The 27,023-nt window shown below is 38.4% G+C and overlaps 1 protein-coding gene across 1 annotated transcript in view; it reads right to left on the reverse strand.

Annotated features, from left to right (window-relative positions):
• Positions 1-1,468: 1,468 nt before the first annotated feature.
• LOC146586798 (putative tRNA methyltransferase 9B) overlaps positions 1,469-27,023 on the reverse strand; it is a 44,238-nt gene continuing 18,683 nt past the window's right edge. Inside the window, exons 3-5 of the mRNA XM_085320710.1 lie at positions 18,522-18,718; positions 15,869-16,042; positions 1,469-3,196 (exon numbers count right to left, since the gene is read on the reverse strand). Of these exons, the coding sequence (XP_085176836.1) occupies positions 2,157-3,196; positions 15,869-16,042; positions 18,522-18,675 (1,368 nt within the window). The 5' untranslated portion in view covers positions 18,676-18,718 and the 3' untranslated portion in view covers positions 1,469-2,156. The remainder of the gene's footprint in view (positions 3,197-15,868; positions 16,043-18,521; positions 18,719-27,023) is intronic.

Genomic DNA, 27,023 nt, shown 5'->3' on the forward strand with positions numbered 1-27,023 from the left:
TTACTTTCTTTCCTTGCAYAGCTATGGCCCTGTCCTGTGACAGCTTCATTTGCAAGAGGCTGAATTTCCTCTGAGCTTAGAAAGCACTCTGCACCTTTCACGGGCATGAAAAGCCATCATGTGTGGAAGCACGTCCAACCCACGCCTTAAGTAGCACTCTGCTACGTAGGACGTGGGCCTTTGCAACTGCAGTTTATTTAATCCAAAAAAACCCCAACATTAATTCTTCGCTGAAAAGGACAATTGTTAGAGACACTGACAGTTGCCCCCAAATTAAAATTCCTTCCAGTTAGGCTACATGCTCTGTGACATGGATCTTGTTTAGGAAAAACTGTGGAGCAGGAAGAGCAAGGATCAGCCTTAGCAGAAATCTATCAGTGACTTAGGGAAGATCCTAAGGAAGAACTGGAGACAGTGCTGGAGCAAGCTAAATATTTTTCMCATGTGTTCTGTGGGTTAACAACCTGCTGAACACTAGAAAAACACACGATGCAGAAGCTCACACTTCAATCTCAATGTGCTGCTGCTGCTGTTTAGTACAAACTGAAGTTGCATTAAAAAATAGGGCAATCTATCAAGTCCTTCTGACAATGGAACAAATGAATAAAATGAAGGGAAGAGGGTGTTCAGATCAGAATGGCAACAACATTTCATGACTGAAAATTATTTTTTTTCACTTCCACAAAGATACTAACATTTAGGGAAAAAAAAAAAAAAAATCCTGCAGAGGCAGTTATTATAGATGGAAGAGACTGATTAGCTCCTCCAGCTTTTCCCCCCTGAAAATGCAAGATGTATGATACAGCAGGCATGAACTCTGTGGGAGGAAGTAAAGGAAATGTGATTACAGATATTATATCCAAATTGAATTAAAGCTGCACTAAAAAAACTCAGATTAGCGTATGGTTCCATGCTACTTTTGCAAACGTGATATGCATCTGCTACTGACAGACACATAAAAAATATGCAAGAGCATATCTCTCAGAAAACAACATTGATCGCTGACTTGCTGATTCATGAATCTGCAGAAACGAAGGTAGGAAATTAAATTATGGACAGATTTCCCTAGCACATACATAATCACTAACAAAGCAGGCACGTTGCTTGGAATTTTTGTTTGTTTGTTTGTTTTTCTTTTAAACCTTTATTCCATTTTATGTGACCTTAAGCAAAGTTATTTACCCCAATAAATACACCTCAGTAGCTATAAAAACTCAATAGTGAACCTGAGTTTTGCCAAAGGTGGACCAATAGAAAAAAGCATTATTATTGCATGCTGATGTTAACAGATCTTTTCTCAGTTGACTAAYAGTCATTGGAACACTTTTCTGCGCTATTCCCTTTCACTGTACAGATTTAAAYTAGCTATTAAATCCTTATGGCTCCTCCGCATTTTGCTGACAGTGAGAAAGAAGAATTTAGTTTAAATATACATGTCAAGCTCAGTTTTAAGACTAATTTTTTGGGGGTCATGTATTGGCATATATGGCATATATCTGTTTGCTTTCTTGGCTACAACTGTTACTAGGCAATGAGAAAGATCTCCAGACTGTGTGACAGTGTCATCCATTACTGTCTCTGCTACGAGAACTATATACATACCATACATATGGTAGTTCTTGTAAAAGACTGTCTGTCTAGTATGACTAGAAGTTTCATATATGCTGACAAAGTGAACTGTAATAAAAAAGTACATCTTTCAATTACTTCCCATGTTATGTTACATCAAGTGGCAGAGTACAATAAATTCTAAAATAAAAATTTGACATGACTGAGTATGTAGTTATAAATGAATAACAAAGACTTTTAATATACACATAAAAAACAAYCCAGCAATCCACTTCCAACTACATTTCACCTTTCTTAAAGCAACAAAACACAGCTGGCAGCTATTTATTAAAAGCRATCAGTGTGCTAAAATGTGCTCAGTATGAAATAATACCTGTAGAAAAAAAATTCAATAGAAATGTATTTTAAGAACAAAATCAAAGTAACAGAGCCCGAGAGTTTCAAAACACTGCCCTCCTCATACCCCTCTCAGCCCCGAACAAACTCAAGGCTATGAAAAGCTTCAGGAAAGATTTTCAAAGGCACTGAGGTTTCAAAAGGAAGAAAGCCCCTAAGTGYTCTTTGTATGTTCAATAAAAAGAGTTCCCCTAGATCTTCCACACTTCAGTCTTTTCTGCAATCACACACCAATTTGCATGGTCAAGRTATGAATCAATAATATGTAGCTCAGGAATATGACGTTCTATCAGTTCAACCAACTCCCCTTCTTTAAAAACATGGTAATACCTTAGACAGGCCCCATTTGGACCCTGCTGCTGTCTGCTCCTTGGGCTCGGGGCACACTCTTTGACTGTTTTCTGTGGGGAGCCACCTATTCTGGTCTTGTTCTGAGGTTCGCAGAAAGCTCCTTGTTTTGGGTGATGATCTATTTTAAGCTGTTTTCTGACAGCTAATTCTTTCTGATGTGAAATCAGGTCAGGTAAACACACTCTGCTGCAATTGCGAGTAGTATCTGCCGCCATAGGGAGCTGTATAGTCTCTTGGCCTAATTCTGAGTAGCAACTTCTGAATGCCTTGGAGCAATGTGACATGGGCAGCATAGGTTTAACAGCCATTTCGAAAGCTATTGTATTTTCAAAACTCTGTTTGCAGTGTAGAAAAAAGTTGGAAACGTTTTTCAGAAAGCCATGCTCTCTGTTTTTTTCAATTCTCTTTTTTCTGTTTAATTCATTCAGCTGAACACTGTAATTGCGATACCTAATGAGCTCTTCTTGGTGCCACTGATTACCCAAGTCTAATACTGAGTCAAGTGATCTTGAGAAAAGAGACCATCTCAGCGACTTATCAAACACTGTGCATAGGGTTTTCTTCCCCCCTCCACAGGAAGAACTTCTGGCTTTCCTATATACCTCTAAAGTCTCATTCAAGCTGTGGCAGCACTGGTTCAAAGCCAGCTTTTTCTCCTTGTGAAGAATTGATTTTTGTATTCCAGGTGAGCACGGATCACCCAAGGAGCAGGAGGGAGGTGAAGGATTCCAAGGAACAAAGATATCTTGCTTTTCGAATCTTCTCCGTTTTTGCTCCATTGCCCACACATATATCATTATCTGGCCTCCTACTCTCAAGATGCGAGCCATCTCCTTTATCGCTCGCATGCGTCTCTCTTTCGTTGAAAAATGGTGAATCACTAGAACAGAACAGATGAGGTGAGTAAGTATCCCTCAAGACACTAACAAATAGAGTATAAGTACAAATACTGGTTCTGACACACCGGCAGCCAGTGGTTTGAACCACAGGACTGGATCATTTATCTTCTATTGTGCTACGTGTTATTCTCTTAATATGTGTTATCTCTAATACATGAGAAGAGTTTGTAATACTCTATTTTAAAAACAAGGTAGAATTTAGAAATACATTGACACAAATGACATCTTTTAGGTCAACAATAAACAGTACAGCAGTCTCATTTTCTCAATAAAAAGTTACCACTTGGTTAATGGCAAAGCAACCTAGCCATTTTTAACCCTCACTTAAGGCTCATTTGTAGTCTGAAAGAAGCACTTCTGAAATCAAGTCCATCCATGGTCTTGCAGCAGCAGTGCTAGTGATTCTGCTAAGATACTCATTAAAAAAGAACTAAGCTAAGGCTGCCTATTCATTTCTCTTTTGTTATCGACAGACATCAAACAATAAAGCAGTAGAAATGTCTAGTTACAGTCTTGGATACATTTAAATCATTAACATAAGGGTGAAAGACAGTTTTAGCCAATTAGCAGCTGTCTAGGTCTGCCATTCACAAGCATTTTCATGAAAATTAAAAATTAGGTAATCCCACTCTTGCTTGATAACCACATACACCATAAAAACATGCCTGGCTTGGAGAATGCCTCATAATTATCACGGTAAAATTCAAGTAGCAGGACTTGAGTCAGAACTGAGTTTAGATTTGGCTTTAGTTTAAATAGAAGTTCTTGCCCTCGAAAGGGCAATTGGTTTTAGGAACGCAAGACATTTGCCCGATGGCAGCTCTGCAGGTAGGCTCCTGCTCGCAGATTGAGGCCGTTCTGAAGCAATTCAAAGCAGGCAGTGAGATGCACAGTGGGACTTCGGCAAAATTTTAGCTGTGCTAAATGAGTGATGCTACAGGAGTACAACAGTATTAAGCAATCCTGAGTTATTGTTGGAAAGGATGAATATTAAAGATACTGAAACAAAGAAAGCAGTAGAACTAGTTGTACTTAGCCAACCCTCTTTTCACATTTTCTTCAGTGGAAATGCCTGTGCCAGATCCTGCAAATATTTCTACATATAACACTTAGGGTGCAATGATGAAATAGTTTTGGGTTATACTATTGAGATGTTGTTTCCCACAGGAAAATAAAAGCTCCTTCAAGGAAAAAGAAATGCAAACTTTTTACTCTTTCTAGAAACATAAAGTATAGAAAACGCTAGCAGAAGCAGTGTGTGTGCAGCACGTCTGAGTCTGCCAGGGTGACCATCATTCACCATCAGATCCATTTTGCTTCAGAAAAAGAGATATTTTACAATTACAACAATAACAGATGAAATCCAGCTGAGATAGGAAAACACTCTCCTTGCAATGAATGGTGCATTCAGTGCCTCTGCAGCAATGTGAGGATCAAAAGACAAGCTTTAAAGAAATACAGCCTTTTAACATTTAGTTATTCAGCTGCTCTGTCTGTATGTTTCACTTATTTAAGATGAACAGAAATCGATTCCAAAATGCTCAGGCCTTACAGAAATAGTTGAGAGTTTAGCATTGAAACATTATGGTCTTTTTAATTAAAAAGGCATCAAGTACCATATCAGGAATTACAGTTTATTAATAAAATCTCATGCTGAGCAAAAGTTTAGTGTTGCCACAATAAATCTGTGTCATAATCTTAAAAGCTATGGGTGATGTATTACATTTAAAAATGCATAACCCAAGGAAAGAAAGAGAACTTCTTCATAGAGCATCAAACGATACTGAAACCACAGACCATCACGAGAATTATTGTCCACTGTTGTTTTTAATCAAAGCTGAACTGGTCAGGGACCATGATTCCCACACAGTCACATTCACCTAAAGCAGGCTACTTATTAAGGAATAATTTAATTCCTTTTCTTTACATTGAATTCCTTATATGTTGAAATTGTGTTTAAACTGAATAATAAGGTGCTATTTCAAAGACAGAACTACTCCCTTTAGCTGGCACTGAAGTACAAATATTCACTTAGGGCCTGATTTCATTACAGCAGCAAGATGAGCCTGCTTCTCTACTCTCTTAAACCTCAGGATTTTCTTTCGATTACCCCATCTGTAGCTTATGTTAACGAACCAGTCTGGCAATGCTGGAGCACACAGTAATGGCTCAGATCAGCGTCTCCTGCAACGCCTCCCATACTGGCAAGTAGGAGGCACTGGGGCTGGTATGTCAGTAATTTTTCATTAGCTTTTTGAGGTGATTTCACACCTTCTGAACAACACCAAGCAAAGGCCCATAAGCTTGCAAGTGCATTTGTCATAACCTCCAATACTTTAAATTAAAATTACTTTTGTCCTAAATTGCAAGCCTTGCAGATGGTGAAAGTAATATCAGAGCTGGAGAAGCTCTCATTTTGTGTTGGTTCAAAAATGCATCCAGCCCCAGAATGTGGCAGCAGTCAGCACCAGATGTTTGGGGGAAAAAGCAAAGAGAAATTGGTGATCCCCTACTCACTGCCTTCCTCTGGCTTCCCACAGTTGGCAGCCGAAGAATTTCCTGAACCAGAGGTTGGATCTAATAGCCAGTGATGGATCTGTCCTCCAGGAATACTTCCTTGGACTCACTTGTACTTATCATTACACAAATTAATATGTCAAGAGGATCTGCAACTTAATTATACATACATTTTTTTAAATGATTCCTTCTGTTTTAAATCTTCCCTGTGGTTCTCTTGTCATAAGAAACCATGGAGATTTGCTTGCTAGTCACTAACTTCCTATCAGTTGTAGGTTCCAGAACACTATTACTTCTCTCTCAAGAGTAACAGGATTGATACCCCTCTTTTATATGATACACCTCTTTTCTCAGGTGAAGAACCCTAGCCTGTTTATCTATCCTTACACAGAAACAGTTTGTACCTTTGATCAGTTTAAGGACCTTGACTAGTGCTTCTACAGCCATTTAGAGATGGAGAAAACATACAGTTAAGATATAGTTGCACCAGTTATTTATCTTGTGCCACAGCAATATTTGATGGATTGCTTTCATTTTTTTTTCTTAATATTTGAATATTTTTTTGACCAGGTTTGAACACTGAGTTAATGTTTTCAGAGAACTGAAAATTATTCTGATAATGACTTCAGTATCTCTTTCTTGAAAATAGAGGCTACGACTGTGAATGAATATTTAGTTATTTTTTCTATGTGCATTTCCTAGCATTTATTGACAAGTATTTTTTCCGCAATTTTGCCCTCAGTCATTAGTTTCACGAGACTCTTTTTTGAAACTCTTTGCAGTCAGTTATCCTGAATAACTCTATGCCATCAGCAGACTTTATCAGTATGCTATTCGTTTTGTTTATAGGCACAAATTTCACAGAAACTGGTTGAACAGCAGCCTTTCTATGGGTGCCATACACCGACACTAAACATTCAACATTCAGTCTTTCAGCACTTTCCACACTTGCTGGCTCACATTTTACCCTTCTGGCTTTTCCCTCCAATTTCCTTTAAGTTTCTTCATTTTTGCTAATTAATTCTTATGTAGTGTATTTTTTTTAAGCATTTTTTATTCCTATCAGGAGATTTGATTATGGCTGCATTACGGTCAGTAATAAAAGTTGTTTGCCTTTTGTGGCTTCTCTGATTAATCTTTCCAAGAGGCGCCATGCTCCTGGGTATCATTTGCACAAACGACACAGGGATAATTGTGATTTCCTGATACTGTGTTTTCTGCCCTTGCAGCTCTTGCAGTCTCTCTTAATATTTTGTTGTCATTTTCGCCTTGTTTATCAGACAGCTACTGATATCCTTGTTATTGTATTGTTTTCTGCAGCTTTTTGCCCACTATCCCTTCATCCAGAAGGTTATCCTCACTCTTTTCCTACCGAACATTCCATGCTTTCTAGCTGCTGTGCACCACTTATATATGCTCATAGCAATAGTTAGAAATGAAAAAAAAAAAACCTTAAATTCACAATAAAAAAGGCTTTCGTGATGGACGTTCATATGTCTATCTTGATCATATCACCATGACATGGATGATAAGGACAAGTAGGAACACATTCAAATTTATTTAATATCCAAACAAATCATTGCAAAAAAAAGGAATCAAAATGCAAAAGTATTTGTTTGGGGTGATTTAAAGCATTCATGGGGGGGGTAACATGATGCAAAGTAATAATGCAAAGTAATAAAAAATATCGATTTTACAGGAAGCAATTTGCAGAAAAATTAAATTCTGGGTGAACTGGTACAGCCATGCTCAGCTTCCCAGTTGTCTGTGTAGAGGCTCTTGTTTTCAGCCTGTAAAAGTCTTGACAATGATTTTTAGCGATTTTTTTCATAGAATTCTGCTCCAATACCAGTTACTTGCCAGCTCTGCCAAATATGTATGKAATAGGCATCAATTAGATTCTGCTTAGGTGTTTGTACAAAATCACTGACAACTTTTGTAGCAGCAAGACCTTGCTTTGTAGAATAGCAGTTGTTATAAATTAAATACTCCATTTTGGCCATACATTCCCCTCRTATACCTAAAAGTCAAATTACTTTTGTACATGTACTCTTCATTCCTGCCACTTACATTTTAATGGAAAATTGAAGAGTTTTCCATAACTAAAAGATACATATGTAATTTAGATTTTGCATGGAGGGGGTAAGGAGGACGGGAGAGCATTTCAAAGATTTTTCCTTTCTTCATTTCATAAGAATATAATGAATTGCTCCTTCTCTTAATTTAATACTGTGACTAATCCTACTAAAAGGGATTATTTAGAACAAGCAGACAATGTGAGATACATTTTTATATCTTTCAGCTGTCTTCAGAGAACAAAACTGAAAGCATCAACAACTTTGCCTGAATTTTTTTTAGAAGTCATTTTCAAAATGAGCATTTTAGGTCAGTGATTTAATTTAAACCCTGTTAAATAGCAAAGAAATCTGTGTAATCAGAAATTACTTTTCTCTGTCAAATTTCCTTACTGAAGTTAAATCTCTTTAGAGACATTTGGAAAGTATTTAAGGATCACAGAATCTTTATCTCAGAGACTCTTTTGTATATATTGTACATACACTTCAGATGTCAGTTGAAGAACTTTGTCAGTTCTAATAATAGGAGCAACTGGAACACATAYAGAAGGCAGGATTCTAAGTTAAATGTTACTCTTTTCATTAAGATGATATCAAAATAAAGAAGAGATGAAAAATACTAGTATACCAAAGAATTATTTAAAAGACTTCAGTATTTCCATTAAAACTTTTTCTATTAAAAACATAACTCCTTAATTACTTAGACTGGAACATTTTTGCCTTTAACTTTCCCATAGGTATAGCTGGCATTAGCAAATGAGGATACTGCCATTATAAAAATCATTATAACTATGAAATTTAATTAACTTATTAAAGCTTTGATTCAGGAATATAATTATTTTAAGCATCTGGGTAGCTACACTGGTTTCAGTGGATTTACTTATGTGTTTCTAGAAAAGATAATTCTGAAATGCTTGTCACAAGCACACAGATGTGGGGAGACCTGTACCTAAAATCAGCAGAACAGGTTTATAAGATATGGTCAAGWGGAGCAGCGCTCTTTAAGCCTTTCCCCTCTTTTGCTTTTTTCCATCTGCAAGGCCCCTGTTCTGAGCTCAAATTTCTCCTCCCCTCTTCCCACTAACCAAGGTCTGGCTAGAGTTGGTTGGAGAGGACTTAGCCCACAGCAGTACCGTGGTGGCTCAGCTGCTGGACTSACTTGCTGGGATTCAGAGAGCACCGTCTCTCAGTCTTGCTCAGGCAGCTAGACAAGAGTCCARGGTTACTAAAGCTTAACGTAGAACATACATTGATGGCGCTGGTTTTAAAAAGCTGTGTGATGGATGACAGAAACAAGCACTGAAGGGATTGTGCCTATCTCTGCTCAGTGTGTTTCYGTCATTTCTCAAGCAAAGTTCATAGCGAAGCCGAGCAGATGTAACAGGATCCAGCTTTGCAGGGATCCATATGGTTTACTTGAGCACCAAATATCTGAGCAGAAATCAGTGACTCAGAAAGTCTGCTCTCTAGTACCACTTAATCTTGCTTGTGCATTTTCCACTACATAGTCATTGTATATAAAGAAGAAATAATGCAAAGAGCAGGGCTGTTCCCTCCAAGATGTGTTCCTACACACTAGGCACAGGGCTGTGCTCCCTCTGCTCAATCTCCTTTTGGTTTTTTTTGGCTGCAGGTTCTAATGGTTGGTGGAGGTTTTCCTCACTCAACACAGCCATTTTTTGGGTGGCTGGGACATGTTCCTGAATATTGGAAATGAGGGCTTGAAAACCCTCAGTTCCTGAGGAAGGAACTGAATCTCACTCTCAGCTTCTGGACGAATCTCTTCTGGACATATTTAAAAAACACTAAGCTCAGATTCCCACACCAAAGGAGGCCTTGGCATTCTGCATCTTCAGTGAACAAATGTTCAAATACACACTTAATTCAGATACATGAACACCAAGATGTGTCTGTTCAGACATTCCCCAGCTGTACTTAGTGTTTACTACAGATTAATTCCAGGCAAGGCCCGGCTCAGTTTCGCAGGAGCACTCAAAACTTCTTTTGGGGGCACCCTACTCCTCCCCTRCACTGCACACACACCTGATGCATCTCATCAGGCACTGGAGGCACTCAGCCAGGCATCCACTTTAAGTGTCACATCTCCATACCTATACACTCAAAGCAAGACCTTCAGAATTGGGATTGTAATATCTTATTCAGCAGGAGAATAATTTTGCTGTATTATAAAATGAAAAATTCTGTGCTCAGTTCCTGGGAAGCCTGTGGAAATGTGGAAAATGTGCAAATGTGGAAGCTGTTGAGCCCTGAGTGCTGTTCCTCATTTCAAGACCATGGCTGTGTTGCTTTGCATGCTGAGAGACCCGAGGACTACAGTCATATATTAAAAAGCTGTGCAGTGACAAGCTGTCACCTCTTTTAATGACATGGAACAGCTGGTTAAGACCTTGTAACCAGGTAACATATTGTTAAGAGCATGTAGCTAAGATTTTAAAACAGATATACTGTCAACACGACAACAGTAATAAGACTACTGATGGCCAATTGAGGTCTAAAATAAATAATTACATTTAAAAAGGCTTAACAGGCTCCTGACTGCTAATGTGAAAATTAAACAAAACATAAGGCTATGTTTGGAGTTTATTCTAGTTCTACACTTCAGTAACCTGTAGCAACAAAGGGGAACACATGAGGCAGAGCTGGGTTTTTTTCATGATGCACACTTTTCTAAGAAGAAAAGATTCAGTCAAGTTTTCTGACCTGACCTCATCCTAGGATAACTATACATTATCCTCTGGAAATAAAAYTAGGATATTTTTGATAAATCAATTATAACTTGCACGAATATATTAATGTTAGGAACATGAAGATCCTGATTTAAGTAAGTAAGTGAGATACAAGTCAGGCTCCTGGCTGSTGGCTCGAATTGCACTAATACACAACACTGCCAGCTGACAAGCGCAGTGAGAGAAACAGAGTGAATTACAAATAAAGCCTGCAAATCTCAACCCCAGGCTCCAATTGCCATCTTGGAGCTTCTCTGCATCTATAAGAATTTGCCATAGTTTATTTAGGAATAAATGTATTATTTGCATTAAATAAAACAGTAACACTGATGAGCCCAAAGCTGGAATCAGGGCCTGCAGATGTTTCAAAAGAAGCAAAGGTCCATGGGTCACCTTATCAAAACCAGAAAATCCCACTATGGATGGCATTAATCTTTTGCCTCTGAACCCTCTTGTGATATTCAGACTTTATTAGTAATTTGCACCTCTAACTTTCATTAGGGAGGGCAGCTGGCTGCTGTGAGAGGAGCTGTATTAACATTAAACAGTAATAGGATATAGGACAGTCAATGGATTTTTTTTTTTTTCAAAAAGACCAGGTGGCCTTTAAATTAAAATAGATAAAGAAAAATAGATGTAGTTCATTTTCTGGCTCCAAGGCAGAGTTAAGTACTTGGCAAAATCTGACAGATATTGGTCTAACCTGCCTTTAAAAGCCTCTTAATAGCTGAGGTAAATAACCTTTGCTGCAAGTTAAGATGATTATTCATTTTTCTTTCCTATATAAAGGAAAGATTAGCTTTCTGTAAAAATCATGTATATGAAGACTATTACATTTCCCTCAGCCTTTTCTTTTTTTTTTTTTCCTTGACTAACTAAACCTGGTTCCTTCAGCTTCCTCTCCTAATTAATATTTTCTAAGCTTAATTTGTTTATAGTGTCTCCATTCTGTAGGCACGCTCGATCCCCCAAGACAGATACCATATTCCAAGTAGGACCTCAAAGGAACCAAGCACAGGAGAGTAACCAGTGTTTCTGTCTTCCATACAGCAGTTCTGTCGCCATCTCTCAGAATGATATTGGCCTATGGTCTACCTGGCCTGACCCTTATTTCTCATTTTGTTCATTTAACATTTCCTTCCCAAGCATGATACTTCCTTCCTGTTAGTTTTTGTATCTCATCTTGTTGATTTCAGGCAATCTCTCCATCGTTTGGATTTCAGATCCCATCTTCCAAAGGAATTGTAGCTCTTCTTATGTAGGAGTCATTCACAAATTGTTTAGCACACTCTCCTGCCTGCCATCAAAGTTATTCATCAGAATTTTGAATGGAAACAGATGTAGGATGGATCCCAAGAGAATCGCACTTGAAATGCCTTCTGACTGGACAGTGAACCACTGATCCACTCTGAGAATGATTCTGCAGTCTTATGTGTTGCCATATTCTTAACTATATTTACTTATTTTACTTACAATGACAYGAGAATCAAGCTATACCATGTCTGTTCCTGCTATCCTGTCCATAGGGATAGTACCCTGTTAAAGAAGGAAAGAAGACTGGCTTGTCAGCTATGTTAACTGCTTCCCATTCCCTTATTATTCTGTATTTTCTTGCACATTAAAATATTTATCCTATTTATTCTAATTTCTTTGCAGAAACATGTATTTGCTTTCTCCACTTTCCGGAGATCTTAAAGATAATCTGCCAATTCAGAGACTGCATCAGTTAATCTTCAAGTAGTTTAAGATGAATTTCATGATTTTCTCACAGTTTGTATTACTTAACTTGCCTAAATATTGTTTAACTTCTTATTTCCTTTTTTATTCTAAACTCCAGTCCCTGGTTAAACTCTGCCAACTAGCTGATGACCATAATTATTTTTTCAGGAAGACCAAAGAAAAATACACTGGCCATCTCCAGCTTTTTCTCTGGCATCCATTATTTCCTTTTGACGAATGGACTCATATTTCACTTGTTTTTCTCTTCCTTGTGTGCATTTATAAATCTTTTACTAGTGCATTCATGTTACGCTATAGCCACCCTGATTTTGGTCCTTCACACTATCCCTTATAATTATTGCTAGCCGTATCTCTTCTTTTTGTATGAGTTCTCAATTTTTATGGCATTAAAGAATTCCTTATGTTGCCATACCAGACACTACTAAACTCTGCTTTCACTGGGATARGTTGTTTGTTGTGCCTTTAATAGTGCTTCTTTTAGGGAATATCATATTCTACACATATTGCTTTTTTGTTGGAAAAAAAATTTTGAAAAACTGTTAAAATGTATTCCCAAGTGATCCTTATGAGAAATGGAATTTAGCAGAACTGGCAGTTAGTAACGATATACCTATATGATAAAACTCAGTGCTTTGCAGAAATATCCAGGGCTGTACAGAAACAGTTTGTGGGGTAAAGAAACAATATGATGATGGCATTGCAATGTTACACTCCTGTTAATTAGCTCAATAATGCACTATAACACTAATATGATCCTGTTTCTCACACTATCACTTAATTTCCTCTTACTCGGAGTGTATCATTGAATTTTGCCATTAAGACATAACCTTGTAGAATAAAGAAGCTCTCCTGAACTTTTTACTTGGATTTTTGTCCCCAAGAGACTCTCCACCCCTCCATAAAGAATTATATTATTTGTAATTATGCAGACTACATTCACAGACAGTGTAAACTTGAAGATTAGACAGTTTTACCTCCCTTAGATTCTCCTCAATTTCTCTGTTGCATTACTGCATACCTAAAAGATCAATATTAAACTGAAGTTAATTTTCACATATTGCTATTAATACYAAGGAAAGTCATCTGATGCTATTCACCTTTTTTTACCACTGGGGTAAAGAGGCTGATTAAGATAGTTCAGTAATAAAAAATAATTCTWCTGACTTGAGTATGTGACTCCTAATAAGAGGGGAAAATATTATGTCTTCATGTTTGCATTTGCAGGAAAGAAATTATTTATCTAGATTAATAGAAAAGTCTTTTTCTTGTCCTTTACCTATTTCAAAATTCAAGAACTCACCATACAGAAGATTTTATTAACACAGAACATGATCTTGCCAGGTAAAAGAGAAAACCAGGTTATTCTGCCAAGATTTCATACTACAGACTTGGCTTTAGGACTCCAACAGAAATTTTTGTCTSCCTAGGCAATCTACTGAAGAATTAGAAAAACCATATACTTACTCAAACTATAGTACATATATACTAATATATATAACAATATACTTTATAATTATTAATATACAAKGTCTGAGTATAATATACTAATTAATATATACCATAATTTTATAAATTCTTCAAAGAAATKTGAGAATACCAGTATTTATGTTGCTGACAGGCCACACACTTAAAAACGATGATTTGTGTTTTCAAAATCATTGATTAAAAAATAAGAAATATGTAACTAAATCAAGGAGAGGTTTGTTTGCCTTTCTTGAAGCTTTATAATGCATCCAAGCCATATTTTTCAAGCTTTTTTCAGCAGTAATAAGGAATCATGATCTTTGGAGCATGACCTCCTATGGTTCCTGCAYGATCTGTCATGGTTGTAGATGTGGCAGAAAACTTTGTAATTTGCAGCTATGTTATAGTCCCTTTTAATGCAAGGTCCACACTCCATGGCCATCTGGTTTGTCCTGTTAGTGCCTTCCTGCATCTCACACCGCAGCCATGAAAACAGGGCTTTCAGCTTTCTCTGGATGGGAACATCTATGGTTCATCGATGTCTCCAACAGTAACCTCACCCCAGCTACCCTGCTTTTGTGCAGTCTGTATCTCATAAATAGTCTGGGGACCCAGAGACACCAATGCTYAGAAAACATTTGCGCAGTGCTTACATAGCCTCTTCAGCAAATCAGGCTTGTCCAGCGCTTCCTTCCCCTGGTTCTCCTTGAGAGATATTGATACTGATATTACTTCAACATGGCAGAGGAAGTGAAAATCTAATAATAAGGACCGTTAGCTATTGGACACTTTTCTTAATTCATGACTGAAAGGTTCTTAGACAGTGTAGGTAAAAGTGGTTCAGAGCCCTGTAGAATGATGTACCAGAGACAATCAATAATGCGCTCTTGAAATACCACCAAATGTCAAATTATATGACATGGACCTGGACTTGAAAAGTAAAGTTCCCTAGAGTTTTAAAAAAAGTCACTTGAGATATGGAGAAGAAGCTGTGTAAGACTACTTGCTAACTTCAAGAGATATGAGGTATTAACATTTTACTTTGATTTAACAAGATTTAGAGAGCTTCACTCTTCCTAGTTTATGAGAAAAAGAAAATCAAGTTTGTACAGCAGGATAGTTTGTTTTATTTCCAGTAGTGTCCTTCTTTTAGTCAATATAAGTTTAGTACCTGACTTGTAGAAGTTGGGTGAGTAACTTCAAGACTCCCAAAACAAGGGAACCCTCAAAATTTAAGAGGAACTAGCAAGGGGTAAAGCTACAGCCACAGTAGCATTCAAAATCTGCCTTAAAAATGGCAAAGACAGATAGTTTCTCTATCATTAGTCAGGTTGAAAAGGGCAAATAAACAAAAAGGAAAAATCTCAAAAGATGAGGAAAGGACATTTTAAGGTGGCAGTTGAAATAAGTAGTTCTGCTTGCTTTGTCACTGGCTCCTTCTTCTTCTTCTGAGTTATCCCTCTTCATTGTGCTGAAAGAAGTTTGCCAGAGTGAAGCAGTGGCTAACTGATACAGCTAAAAGCAGYATTTTTATTTTGCTGGGTTATTTTCCAGGCAAGTCGGTGTCAGGGTCCTTCTACCTCATAAGCACAAAAATGACGGTATTGGCCAAAAGGAGCTGGAGTATAGGAGTGAAAACAAGTGTCTGGAAAGGTCCAAAATATTTGGCTGTAAGGGTATTAAATACTCAACCAGAATATGCTCCGGTTTAGCCCTTTCCACAGTAGTTTCCATTACAAGAAATTCCCCAGGTGTTCCTAAGAAATGTTATTATATCTTCCTCCTGACAGAGCCAACATTTCAAACTTGTGCCATGTCATAAAGCATAAATAARGCTCTCCTTTCCTTTTTTCCACATTGTAGTTTAGCTGTGCTTGCACAAGAATATAACTCAGCTTGTATCCGTATGACTTACCCATTTTGTAGCTTTTCACTGTGAGTTTGCAATAATATAAAATTACTGTGGTAATATAGATTTCCCTGGCCTACACAGCCCGAAAGATTCTGTTGCTCACTGACAAAAAAACTTAACAGGGGCTGCAAAGGCAGCCAAAATGCTTTAGACCCTTTAAAGGTCTAGCCTACAGAAGCTGACAGTACACAAACTTACCAGCAATGGATAAGACAGCATCAAAGCACTCACTTCGATACGGCAGACACAGGCTGTGACATACCATTACTTCATGGCCTTCATTTCGTGCCGATTCTACCAACGGGAAACAGTAATCGCAACCCAGTTTATAGACCTGAGAATTGATATGAAGGTATTTGCCGTTTCCACAGCCTGAAGAAAGAATGAGGAGAAAGAAAGGTGGTCATCTGGCGTCTGTGCAAAAGGTAATGAGCTCCTGACATTAGCCATGACGTACGCCCTCGAGTGGCCTCAACAGTTTGAAATTCTCTACCATTTTAAAGAAGACAAGATTGCGGTGGAATTCAGGTTATTTTTTGCCATTATAGTTCGATGAGCACAGACTGCTCAGTTCTCTCTGCTGCCTGACAGGAGGTGTTCAAGTGGGATTGCTAGGGTGCATTTACCGTGGCCTTCCCACCACATACAAAATCAAAACCATTTATGGTAATGATGCTACTGCAATTCTACTTGAAAGAGTCACAAAACACTAAGTGAAAGCATCATGCAGTGGGAGCACAGGGCTAAATTATTCCTGTGTATTGAAATGCTTGTAGACAAGCTAGGAGGCTAAGTAATTAAGTCACTATTAGACCCAACCATTAAATCCACTGTTTGCTGTTTAACTACTGCTAATTGCTGTCACCATGACAACAACAAAGCTCCTTTTTCTGGTATCTCCATGCAGTTTCCTATTCATGACCGGAGTTTTGGACGTGGAAACTTACACCTTCTCAACTTGAAAGACTTCTTATGTTGAAATAAAGGCACACATCTTTAGATAAGAACCATTTTAATGACAATAGTAAAACAGATATTATCTAAAAAGTTGATAATCTGTTTTTAGAATTATCTGGATCTTAGCACAAAATCAGTGCCTTTTAAAGTAGACTATCAGTTTTAAAACCTCCCTTTCTCACTTGCGTCATAAAAATCATCATTCAGATTAAGATCAGGGAGGTAAATGCATGGAACCAACATAATAGCGTTTACCTTGTACAGATCTTAGTTCACATCCTGTTTACGGCTAYGCTTACATCAAATATTAAGCTTGGGTCAGAGCCCAGATTTTATCCCTAATTTAATTTTTTAAAATTTCATTTATTTTGGAGCCTTCTAAATGTTTAACGTCTCTGTTTAGGTTACAGCCATCCCACAGTACCTATTCTGAAACCCCATGTGGGTTCCTATGTTCAGTGTGGAGCCTCCCAGCCCTGTCAATCTGTTAGGCTATTTCAATAGGACATGAGTCWTTGCTCAGTTGCAGGTAGAAGTCTGCTCCTAACTGCTTCTCTAAGATTAACTGTCTGCCATGAACAGAAGGAAGATATCCAGAAAATATCTGGGGATCTCATGGTCCTTTTCATGGCTATGAAACAGACTCCAGTATAAGCTGAGAAGAGGTGCTATTAAGCAGTGCCAGTCATTGGCTAATATTAGAAACCATTTTCTGAGGAGAAAAAGAAGAAAGAGGACTATCCTGGAGCTCTGCTTGGAAATGTAGACTTTTTCTGCTCTTCACTTCTGGAGGGAAAGGCTCCAGTCTGAGTCAACAACAAATACTACAAGCATCTCTACTGAACTGGTGCCAGTGCCTGCTCCCAGGTGTGGAAAGATAGGGGAGAGCTTGGCAGGTAAGACTCCTCTACAGCTGGATGGCAGCAATGTTGGCAACCTTATCTCATATGAAACTCATTTCTAACCACAGAGGTAACAAAACCATGTCAGCAGCCTCCATGGGCCAAAGCCCAGGAATCAAGTCCAAGCTTATATTAAAAGTCTGTGACATCACTGGTAAAAATTTAGTGTGGTGGCTCACAGTATGCATTTATTTGTTCACATCGAAAACACTGTGAAATCTGCCAAGATCTGGTATGAACATAGTGCCCAGCATTTAGACTGCGATAAATCAGAAAAAAAGCATATTGTAAAGCTTGAAAGACACCCAACAAGATAATATGATTAGTCCAACCATCAGACATTAATTTTCTCTTTCATGAACATTGCTATCTTATACTTAAAAAAGTAAAAGGAAGGGGACTATGCACAGGGTGTTGCTGGAAAGGATTACAGGTTGAAAAAGATGTAAAAAAGCTATTTAGAAGTCTAGGTTAGACACGCAGCAGTGACAACAAAGCCATCTCAGATCCTATTTGGGCAAGCARCATGATTTCCACTTGTAGAGTAGGTGCAGAATATGCAGGCCTCCCTACTATAATTTAGGAAATCTCAAACTTTCAGGATTTAAAAACTGTAATACATTATTCCCCAAAGCATTAAGGACAGTATCATGATACTTACTTCAACTTGGCCGGACACAATACCTACTGTAAGAGCTATACAAGACTTAAAAATCTGGAATTATCATGTCTACATACAAACATTAGAATCTACTTGTGACATCTTAAGAAAATTAATAGTGGCAACATTTGCTACTGGGTACTGGGAAAAATGACATTGTCTTCATATACCTATGAATGGTGGAGAAAATTTGAGGCAAATTTCATAGTCTGGCCATTTTGATTCACAGGTTGTAGCCAAGCTCAAAACTCTTCCGCCACAAGTATGGATTGACAGGCAGAGAAGACATCTCTACCTTCTCATTAACAGTATGATAAACAATCTCACTCACCAATGTCAGCAATCAGACTGCCCGGTTCCTGTTCTGAAATGAACTGCTGCACCTTTGGCCATGCCTTGTAGCGTGCATCATTGAAGTAAGGGGCAATTTTTTCATATACACTATGAACATGGTCCCTCTCAAGTTGGCTTGCCTCCTTCTCCATCCCGACAAGGCTAGACTAACTCATTGAAATCAATGCAACAGTCCTAGAGAAAGTAAGAGGAGAAAAAGAAGTGCAGAAATTCTTGTTACCAAAATACATTTCTGTAGCTTAAGCAATAAAGTATGTTTAGAAAATAATATTTCCAAATGCCATGTTGCTATTAAGGAGAAACTGCTGAGGCTTTTAAAGAAGAAAGAAAGATAACCTGTTTTTACAGGTTTTATACAATGATTTTATACACTGTATAGCTGATTTTATACAATGTATAGTTTCCTTATATGAATTTGAGAGGGATTTTAGGACCTGCTACTCAGTGTTTATTAACTTGCTTATATTGTTATACCTTTGAAATATGTTAACTTTTGCTTTATAAACTCTTCTATCTTTTTCCAGTCTCTCCTTTAAAAAGGTACATTCTAAATTTTTTGTTTGCAGATGCACCTTAAAAACTAGCAACTTAATATGATGATGAATAGCAAAATCTGCTCACAGCCTGAAACAAAACGTCTAAGAGGTGTGATCTCTCCCTCTCTGCTTCAGTTAGTGCCCTGAAAAATCCATGCTTAAGGACTTCCCATTGCACAATTCATTGACACCGTGTGGTGCTGTGGAGAAAAATCTTTCAAGCTTTCCAAGAATCATTTTTTGCAGCTGATCTGGATTGGCATGCTTCACTGATACCAGCAAAGCCCAGAGGAACACCCCGTGATGCAGTGAACAGTATTCACTCATTATGATCTGATCATTGTTCAGTTCACCATGAAGCTTTGTAAAACAAAGGATTCCAGCGGAACTGATGAAGCTGTAAAAATCAGGAACTTCATTTAATATATGTTGCCCATGCCAGCATTTCTGCTGATTTATGTGAAGAACTGGACCATCAAGACAGGCAGCTCCTCCTCCATCCACATGCTGCAAACAATTCCATGCAGAAGAACTTCTCCAAGTCAAAAGTACTGATGAAGACACCTCATCCAAGATGCCTGCACTGTATGTTGGCCATATGTCTGCCCTGAAGAAGTCCTTATCTGGTTCTTATTTTCAATCCTGTAAGCAGTCAAAGTCCCATTGACTCAAAAGACTATTACGCTGGGATTTCCTAGGCAATTACAAAAAAAAAAAAAAAGAAAAAAAAAAAAGCTGGAGCAGCTTAAGCTCAATTTCAGTCCTGCTGTAAGTAACAGCAAAAACTAACTATAGAGGGTTCTGTTTATGTTATTGGTTAATCTCAGAAACTGTGCTAAGATTATATCCTGTAACCTCTGGTTTCTGCCATGTTTGATGCTCAGCCAGTGTTGCTATGAAATGGGCCAGATTATTTCCTGGAATAAACTGCCTATGTCAAAGTGATGATAAGTGGAGTGCAGAAATTCTTTTGAATATCATTGTTGTACTCTTTATTATGTGTGTAGATGTCTATATAGCATCCACTTCAGAAATACAAGTAATAAATAAATAATAACAAGGACTGAGAATTGTCTTGGTTTGGCCTTCTTGTACAGCAACACATATCTTTTTAGCTGCGGGTGAGATTTAAAGTCATTACCTTGCAAGCACTTACACATATGCTTAACTTTGTGTGTGCAAACAGTACCACTGAATGTGATTTCAGTGGGGATACTCCTGGGCACAGAGTTCACCGCATGCCTAAGTGCATACAACACTGGGTCTCCAAGGAAGAAGGATTTTTTATTGCTCTTCATAACAACCAAACTGCTGTAGGAGCTAGTTTTTTTAAAAAAAAGCCTTTAAAAAACCCAAGATGAAATAGCTGAAGTGCTCTACTGGGGATCTTTTCAAGAGGAAGCTGATGTACTATCAAATATACAGGGAGAGGCAGAAAGAGGGAAGCAAAAGAGAGGAAAATTGTTCTTTGGAAAAGCTGCAACATCATTTCAAAGCTTTGCTATTGCTTTATTTGATGACAGGAAACAATAACTGGTAAACTGATGTAAGATCACAAGAGTGAAGAGAGCAGAATGGTTTCTGTTTAAATCCAGGATTACAGTCAGTATACCTTCCTCACTCAGCAGCAGGAATAATCTAGAAGTTGCTACCTGCTGGAGACACTTAATCACTGGTTAAGGAAAGAAGGTACATAAGACATATCATTAGCAATAGAAGGTAGAGGAAGACATTCTTTCAACCTAAGGAAAAAAAGATTTCAGTGCAAAAACCCCATCACAAGTAGTGTGTAAAAATAACCTCTCCYCTGGAACAGGAGCAATAAACCTAGAAGAAAGAAAGACATTGTATTTTTGTCTTAAAAAGGTAACGTGAAGAGTGGGGGTAATGGTCTGGTTTCTCTACAATTTAAAAGTCCAACTCCACAGGGCACTCTTAAAGTAAGTTAGCTTTTTATAAGGCTCTTCTAAGAAAGCAACCCTTTGTGGGGGAGGCAGGGAGAGACACACCAGGCAGTTCGCTCCCCAGGAACCACAATCATGCCAGAGACATTTCCGACTGGAGGAGTTCAATCAATGTCCATCTCATAYGATACTTCCCACCACTCCATTTAATTTAGTACAAGAGACTGAAAACCATCCAAAATACAGTGGCCAAAGGAAGAGAAGGCAAAAATAAATGAGGGCAGAACCACCAAGTTTATTGARCAAAATTGTTCAGATAACCCTAGGAAGCTAGTTACGACTCACATTACAGAAACACACAAACCGAAATCAAAATGCAGAGATGCCCACCAACCTGGCCTGGGGGAAAATTCCTTTCTGGGGATTAGCTCACGTTCAAGCATATGATTTATACAAGCCAATGTGAACTCGAAAGATTGTCTAGTTTCTGTAGGATTCCCAACATCCTTTCTATAGTCACAGAGAAAGTCAAAAAAGGACTTTGAAAACAAGCAGTACATCAGGAAGGCAAAACATTTTTCTGCCCCAAACAAAATCGGATACTTAGTGGTGCAAATCTTGAATTCTTGCATTCTACATTGGTATTGAAGCTTTACTTATAAGCAGGACTTTTGGGAGTGTAAGTATTTTCTTTGGAGCATGCTCACCCTACCTTTATGCAAAAAAAAAAAAAAAAAAAAAAAAAGTATTCATCAAGAGCTGGTGAGAAAGCAAAATGAAGAGGTGCAGAGCAGCAGTTCAGCCTGACTGCCTGTCACATAATCCTTAGCTAAATTTGACACAACTTGATTGAAAGTAAAATTAAAATTGAGTTTCAATTTCATTATAAACTTCTGAGTTCAAAAATAATTATTAACTTCCTAAATACCATGAAGTCTCTGACTGTTCTTGTGTGATGCAAGCCCACCTTGTGCCAGCTGCACAGCCTTATCTTCTACCACCCCTGCCTGGGGTTACGGCAGGCAACTGGTGTGTGTGGGGGGGGTGACTCCTGGATCTCGAGCAGAATGTCACCCCTTTCACATGGCAGCTTCTGCTGGGTTAAGCACTCCTTAAATTTATTTTTGAACTCAAAAGCATTACTTTGGAGGGGAAGAGGTTTTCTAACCCTACATAACTCCACGCTGCTGGTAGTGCCCAACAATGTCAATTTAACTCATCTGCTTTGTGGTTTAACCTACGAGGCTACAATAAACTGAATTAGTAAGGGTTGTTTTTGACAAGGAAAGTCTTCTAGAAGGACATGTCATCAGAGAACACTCAGATGTAATCAGTAACTCACGATTTTATAAAATTCATTTTTGTTGCCCCTTAARTGCACCCCTCTAAGGGACTGCTTGGTGTTCTCTCGGGCTAGGAGAACATTGCCAGGGCTGCGCAGTGGCTCTCAGGCAAGCTCTGGCGCTCCAGCTGGGCTGTGCTCAGAAAGTCCCACTAAGAGCCATGGGGTCCATTGAGCACCACGCCACGTGCCTGGGCCCCGGTGCCATCACACAAGTGAAGAGCTCTCGGGAGCAAGGAATGAACGAAGCTGGCTTAGGGAGATGCCCCAGGACCAGACATCACTGTGGGAAAGCCTCCTGCTGCCAGCTGGAGAGGGCAAATCACAGCCCTTTTGCTGAACTTGAGCTCTTCAGAAACATGATTTACTCAAACCTTGCAAAAATTAGTGCGGGCAAATGCTATAAAACCTGACTGAGCATAGCTAAAAAAACAAACCAACAGCTCCATGAGCAAACTACTTCTAAAATCTATGGAAAAGATGGCATTCACATCCTTCCTTCAGTTAAATGACTACTTTTGTGACTGCATTTTTTCAAAGCTTGTTTGATTCTTCCTTGTGTTATCTGCACCACCATCATTCTTGTCTTATACGCAAACATTAAAAAAAATATAAAAATGATCATGTTCTTATGAGGATGGTTGGGATTGAAAAGAAGCAAAATATCTGGGTCTCATCTTSCCAGAATTCCTTTCTGAATTTCAGTTCACTCTCCTTCGGCCACTTTCTGATACCACACTAACATACTGTGCTTCACTGAACAGCAGGGCTCCTCTCTGTTAGCTCTTGCTTTCCTGTCCCTCTATTTGCACGCATCTGTCACATTAGTGCTGCAACTGCTTCAAAATACCTTCTCGCTAAAGCACCTAATCTGTCTCTGAAACTATGCAAGTAATCCAGCTGGATCTTAGTAGTGTCCCTTGACCCATTACGAAAGGGGGCTTCAACAGGTTTTTTTTTTTCCATCACCATCTCAGGCTTGTTGCAGTCACAACCGGCACACTCTATCACTGAAAGGAACAGTCCCTACCCCTGACAAGCAGAAAAGAAAAGAACAAGAGAGGTAAAACTGTAGAACTGGCCTTAAGGTCAAGAATGATAGTTCCCATGAAATGTCAGGATCTGGGGAAGGACTGATTAATGGAAGGGGAAATGTAATCAAGGGCTAGGAGAAAATAAGAAATGAAAGAAGGAATATGGGAAGAAAATAATAAAAGAGAATTTTATAAATAATAAAAAGTGAAAATGAAAGGCAAGGAAGGGAATGAAGAGGAGGAGGAAAAAACTGAGAAAAAGAAGAGATAAAAAAGCAAATACACGTAAAGAAACTCCAGGTTAGTACTTTAATGAGTTTTTCTTCCTGTTTTTTTTCCCAGATACCATCATTCTCTGACACAGCATCATAACTTGACAGTCAGTCAGCCATTTGGGGGTTCATCAAAATATTGTATTAGTATTATCACAGCATGGTGAAATTGGCCTTCCTATACACCTCCAGTTCCTGCAGCACATCCTACTGGCCTTGTCCACACCATTTTACAGCAGCTGAGCAGCAGCAGAAGTGCATCCTTCAGCTTCCTAAAGCCACGGGCAGCTGCAGCACAAGGAGGTGGATATGTGCCTTTCTGAATTCGCTTTGCATTGCAGATGCTGCAGGGAGGTGGTCATGTGGAAGAGAGAAGTAGGAAGGAAAAACTAGAAGGGAAGGATGGGATTTGCCAGTGCTTACTCAGAAAAAGTCAGAATTTTGGAAAACCAGACACAGGGACAGTCTCAGATAAGCCAGAAAATTAACCCTCAAGGGCAGTCTCATGAATTCCCAAATAAAATAATCAATACTGCTCCCAGAGCTGCAGAAGTAGGCAAGGAAAGAAGCCTACCTGAAGAAGCCCAGCATATTTTGAAGGAAAAGTAAGGGTAAAGCTAATTCTGGAGGGAATGGTGACACTTTCAGGGTGTCCTCATAGAATGCAGGAGTGTTGAGAATGATCCATAGCCATGGGTCTGGACTGGAACCCAGAAGCAGTAGCTGATGCAACGAGACAACTTTGTGGCCCTTCAGCCTAAAGAAGGTACCAAACCTCAGAGACTTGAGATACACACCAGGGCCCTCTGATAAATTCAAGATTTGAACTTTAGTTCTGATATAAAAAATACTTTTCCTATATTTCAGTAATAGAGACGAGCATTGTTTATGAAATTTGAGACACTGGATACCTGTTAAAATAAATACCAACCCATCTTTGTTTTAAGTATTGGTGCTACACCCTTGGACTTCTCTCATGTTTCTGCAGTGGCTGGGTTGCCCTGACCTATCAGTGATAACTGGTTGTAAGATTCCTCTCTATCTGTTCTTATTGCCTTCTTAGAAATACAGAAAGATGTCTTCCATCTTGCTAGCTTGGATGGCATTGAAACAGCATGTTGATTTCAGTCCTATGGGGATGTCGCACTGCTGCACAWTTTTTCCAAGGAACTCATCCTAAGTGTCTAAGTAAATATAATATATAGAAGCAGCAACAGCCTTCCCATAGCAAACTAGGAAATAGGCAAATTTTCAGCCTTAAAAATAACAGAAGAAGCCCCTCTACCAAATCTTAATCCAGAATAAAAATAAACATACTCCTAGAGCTGAAAATATCACAGGTGGGAAAGGGAATGTCACTTTTACAAGCAGTGTTGCTGTGCCTGTTATAATATACTCTCCTAAGTGGGAGCTGTGACAAAAATTTCATGGCTTGCCCAATTCATCTGACATCCAAGAGAACTAATCCACAAACACAGGTTGGCAACAGCTGTAAGTAATAAGCTTAGCTTACATCATCATACCTCACTTTTCCTGACATAGAGATGTCGCTGTAAGGGGGACTTACGCAACTGAACTTCACCTGGCAACACATCTTTGCGTTTCTGAGAGTCCTAGTGCTGATCAGGGATGTGCATCACTGTGACTGGGGACAGAAGAAAATTCCCCCAAAGAACTTCAGTCTGTTTTCGCAAACTGGCCTGCAAAGGAATGCCTACACCAACGTATCATCTCCTTCGAGTGTGGTAGCATAGGGACATGTCTTCCACCAGGTAGTCCAGCGCCATGCCCTGGTGCTGCAGCACAGACAGCAAYAGGTATGTGGTATTAGTAGCAAGGAAGTGAGTACAAACATGTATGCTCTGATTATACTGGTTTCTAGTCTTACTCAATAACAGCATGGCAGACAACATGCAAGCATCAAAACCCAAGACAACCAGTGCARAGCCTTGGGGACACCACTGTCCAGCTGAATCACTCCGCAAAATGCACTTCCATCAAAACAGACTGCTAATTGGACTTTGCAGTATTTTGTGAAACCAGTAAGAATGAGCTTCTTTTTGTCATACAAAACCCCATRAGCTTAAATTCAACTCTGCATTCTGGTATATCACTCTAATTAAAGTCAAGCTCCAGCTGTTTGAGACATTGACAAATTTGCTTGTAACAAGTGCACTCCTTTTATAGTTTATAAAATAATCTTAAAACTATCATCTCTTTCCATATCACAGCATTGAGATAGTTTCTCTGTAAGAGCTACATAGGAAAACACTGGCAAAATATCATGACATAGCTTACTTATGCTACCAAGTATATATGCATATCCATAATAATCAAACTTGGTCATTTTTTCCCTATCTAAGAATAAGACATGCCTGAGTGTGTGAAATAGTAATTGGATTATGCAGGAYTGAATGCTCTAGTGCTACTTATGCCATTATAAAATTGACATGATTATAAAAATGGAAAGCATAAAATCGAAACTATTAAACCAAAGTTCTTAYGAATTTAGTACTTTCCTCTCCCTGCTCCAGAGACCTTTAAAAAATATATTCTGCAAGCTGCATTATGACCAAATCCTTCTCTTATCCCATCAAGCCTGAGGTACTAAAATGGGACTGTACTGACAGGAATAAAGAAAAGTTATCCAGTACTGTGCTTAAGGTTTATGCACACAATTTCCATTAACTGTGCTAATATTTACAGTCTTCACTTTTGAAGAACTGAAGCATAATCAGAATGACAACAGCTTATAAAAAGTCAATATCCAATGAACCAAATTTACATTTTCAACGTTTCACTTAAAAAGTTATTTAAGGAGAAGAAAATAATAAGATGAGCCTCTGGTCTCTGAAGACTGAATCATTTTATAGAYGTAGATGTAGTTAGTCAGCTGAACAAAACAGTACATGACACCATTTAACAGTTCAGGGACTCATGGGGACAGAGGCATCCTGTGAAATATTTTTCAATATAAAACTTCCCGTTGAAAAGCAAAGAAACAACAAAAAAACAAATTATGAACAAATAACCAGATAGTCAAGAAATGACATATGTTGATTACTGCTCAGTGAGCTAACTGTTGCAATCTGAATGCCTAAAAGATTTCAATCTAGGGCATTTTCAGAGAAAAAATGTGTTTTCAACACTTTTGTTCCCCCCAAAATTCAGATAATTTCCTGATTGCAAACCAGATGTGGTTTTACAATTTGTAGCATAAAAACAAAAGAGCTCAAACCACAGAACATACAGTTATAATACTTTACTGAAACTAACCTATCATTAGGTATTTTTCTGTACCACAGCATCAGGCATGCCAYCATGACACACGGAAGTCAGAATTAATTGCTTGTGTGTTTTAAGTTTGAAAAAATTGTCAGTCTGTTCAAAG

Source organism: Rhea americana, unplaced genomic scaffold (genome assembly GCF_003343005.1).
Source record: "Rhea americana isolate MKP2758 unplaced genomic scaffold, rheAme1 scaffold_65, whole genome shotgun sequence".
Lineage (NCBI taxonomy): Eukaryota > Metazoa > Chordata > Aves > Rheiformes > Rheidae > Rhea > Rhea americana.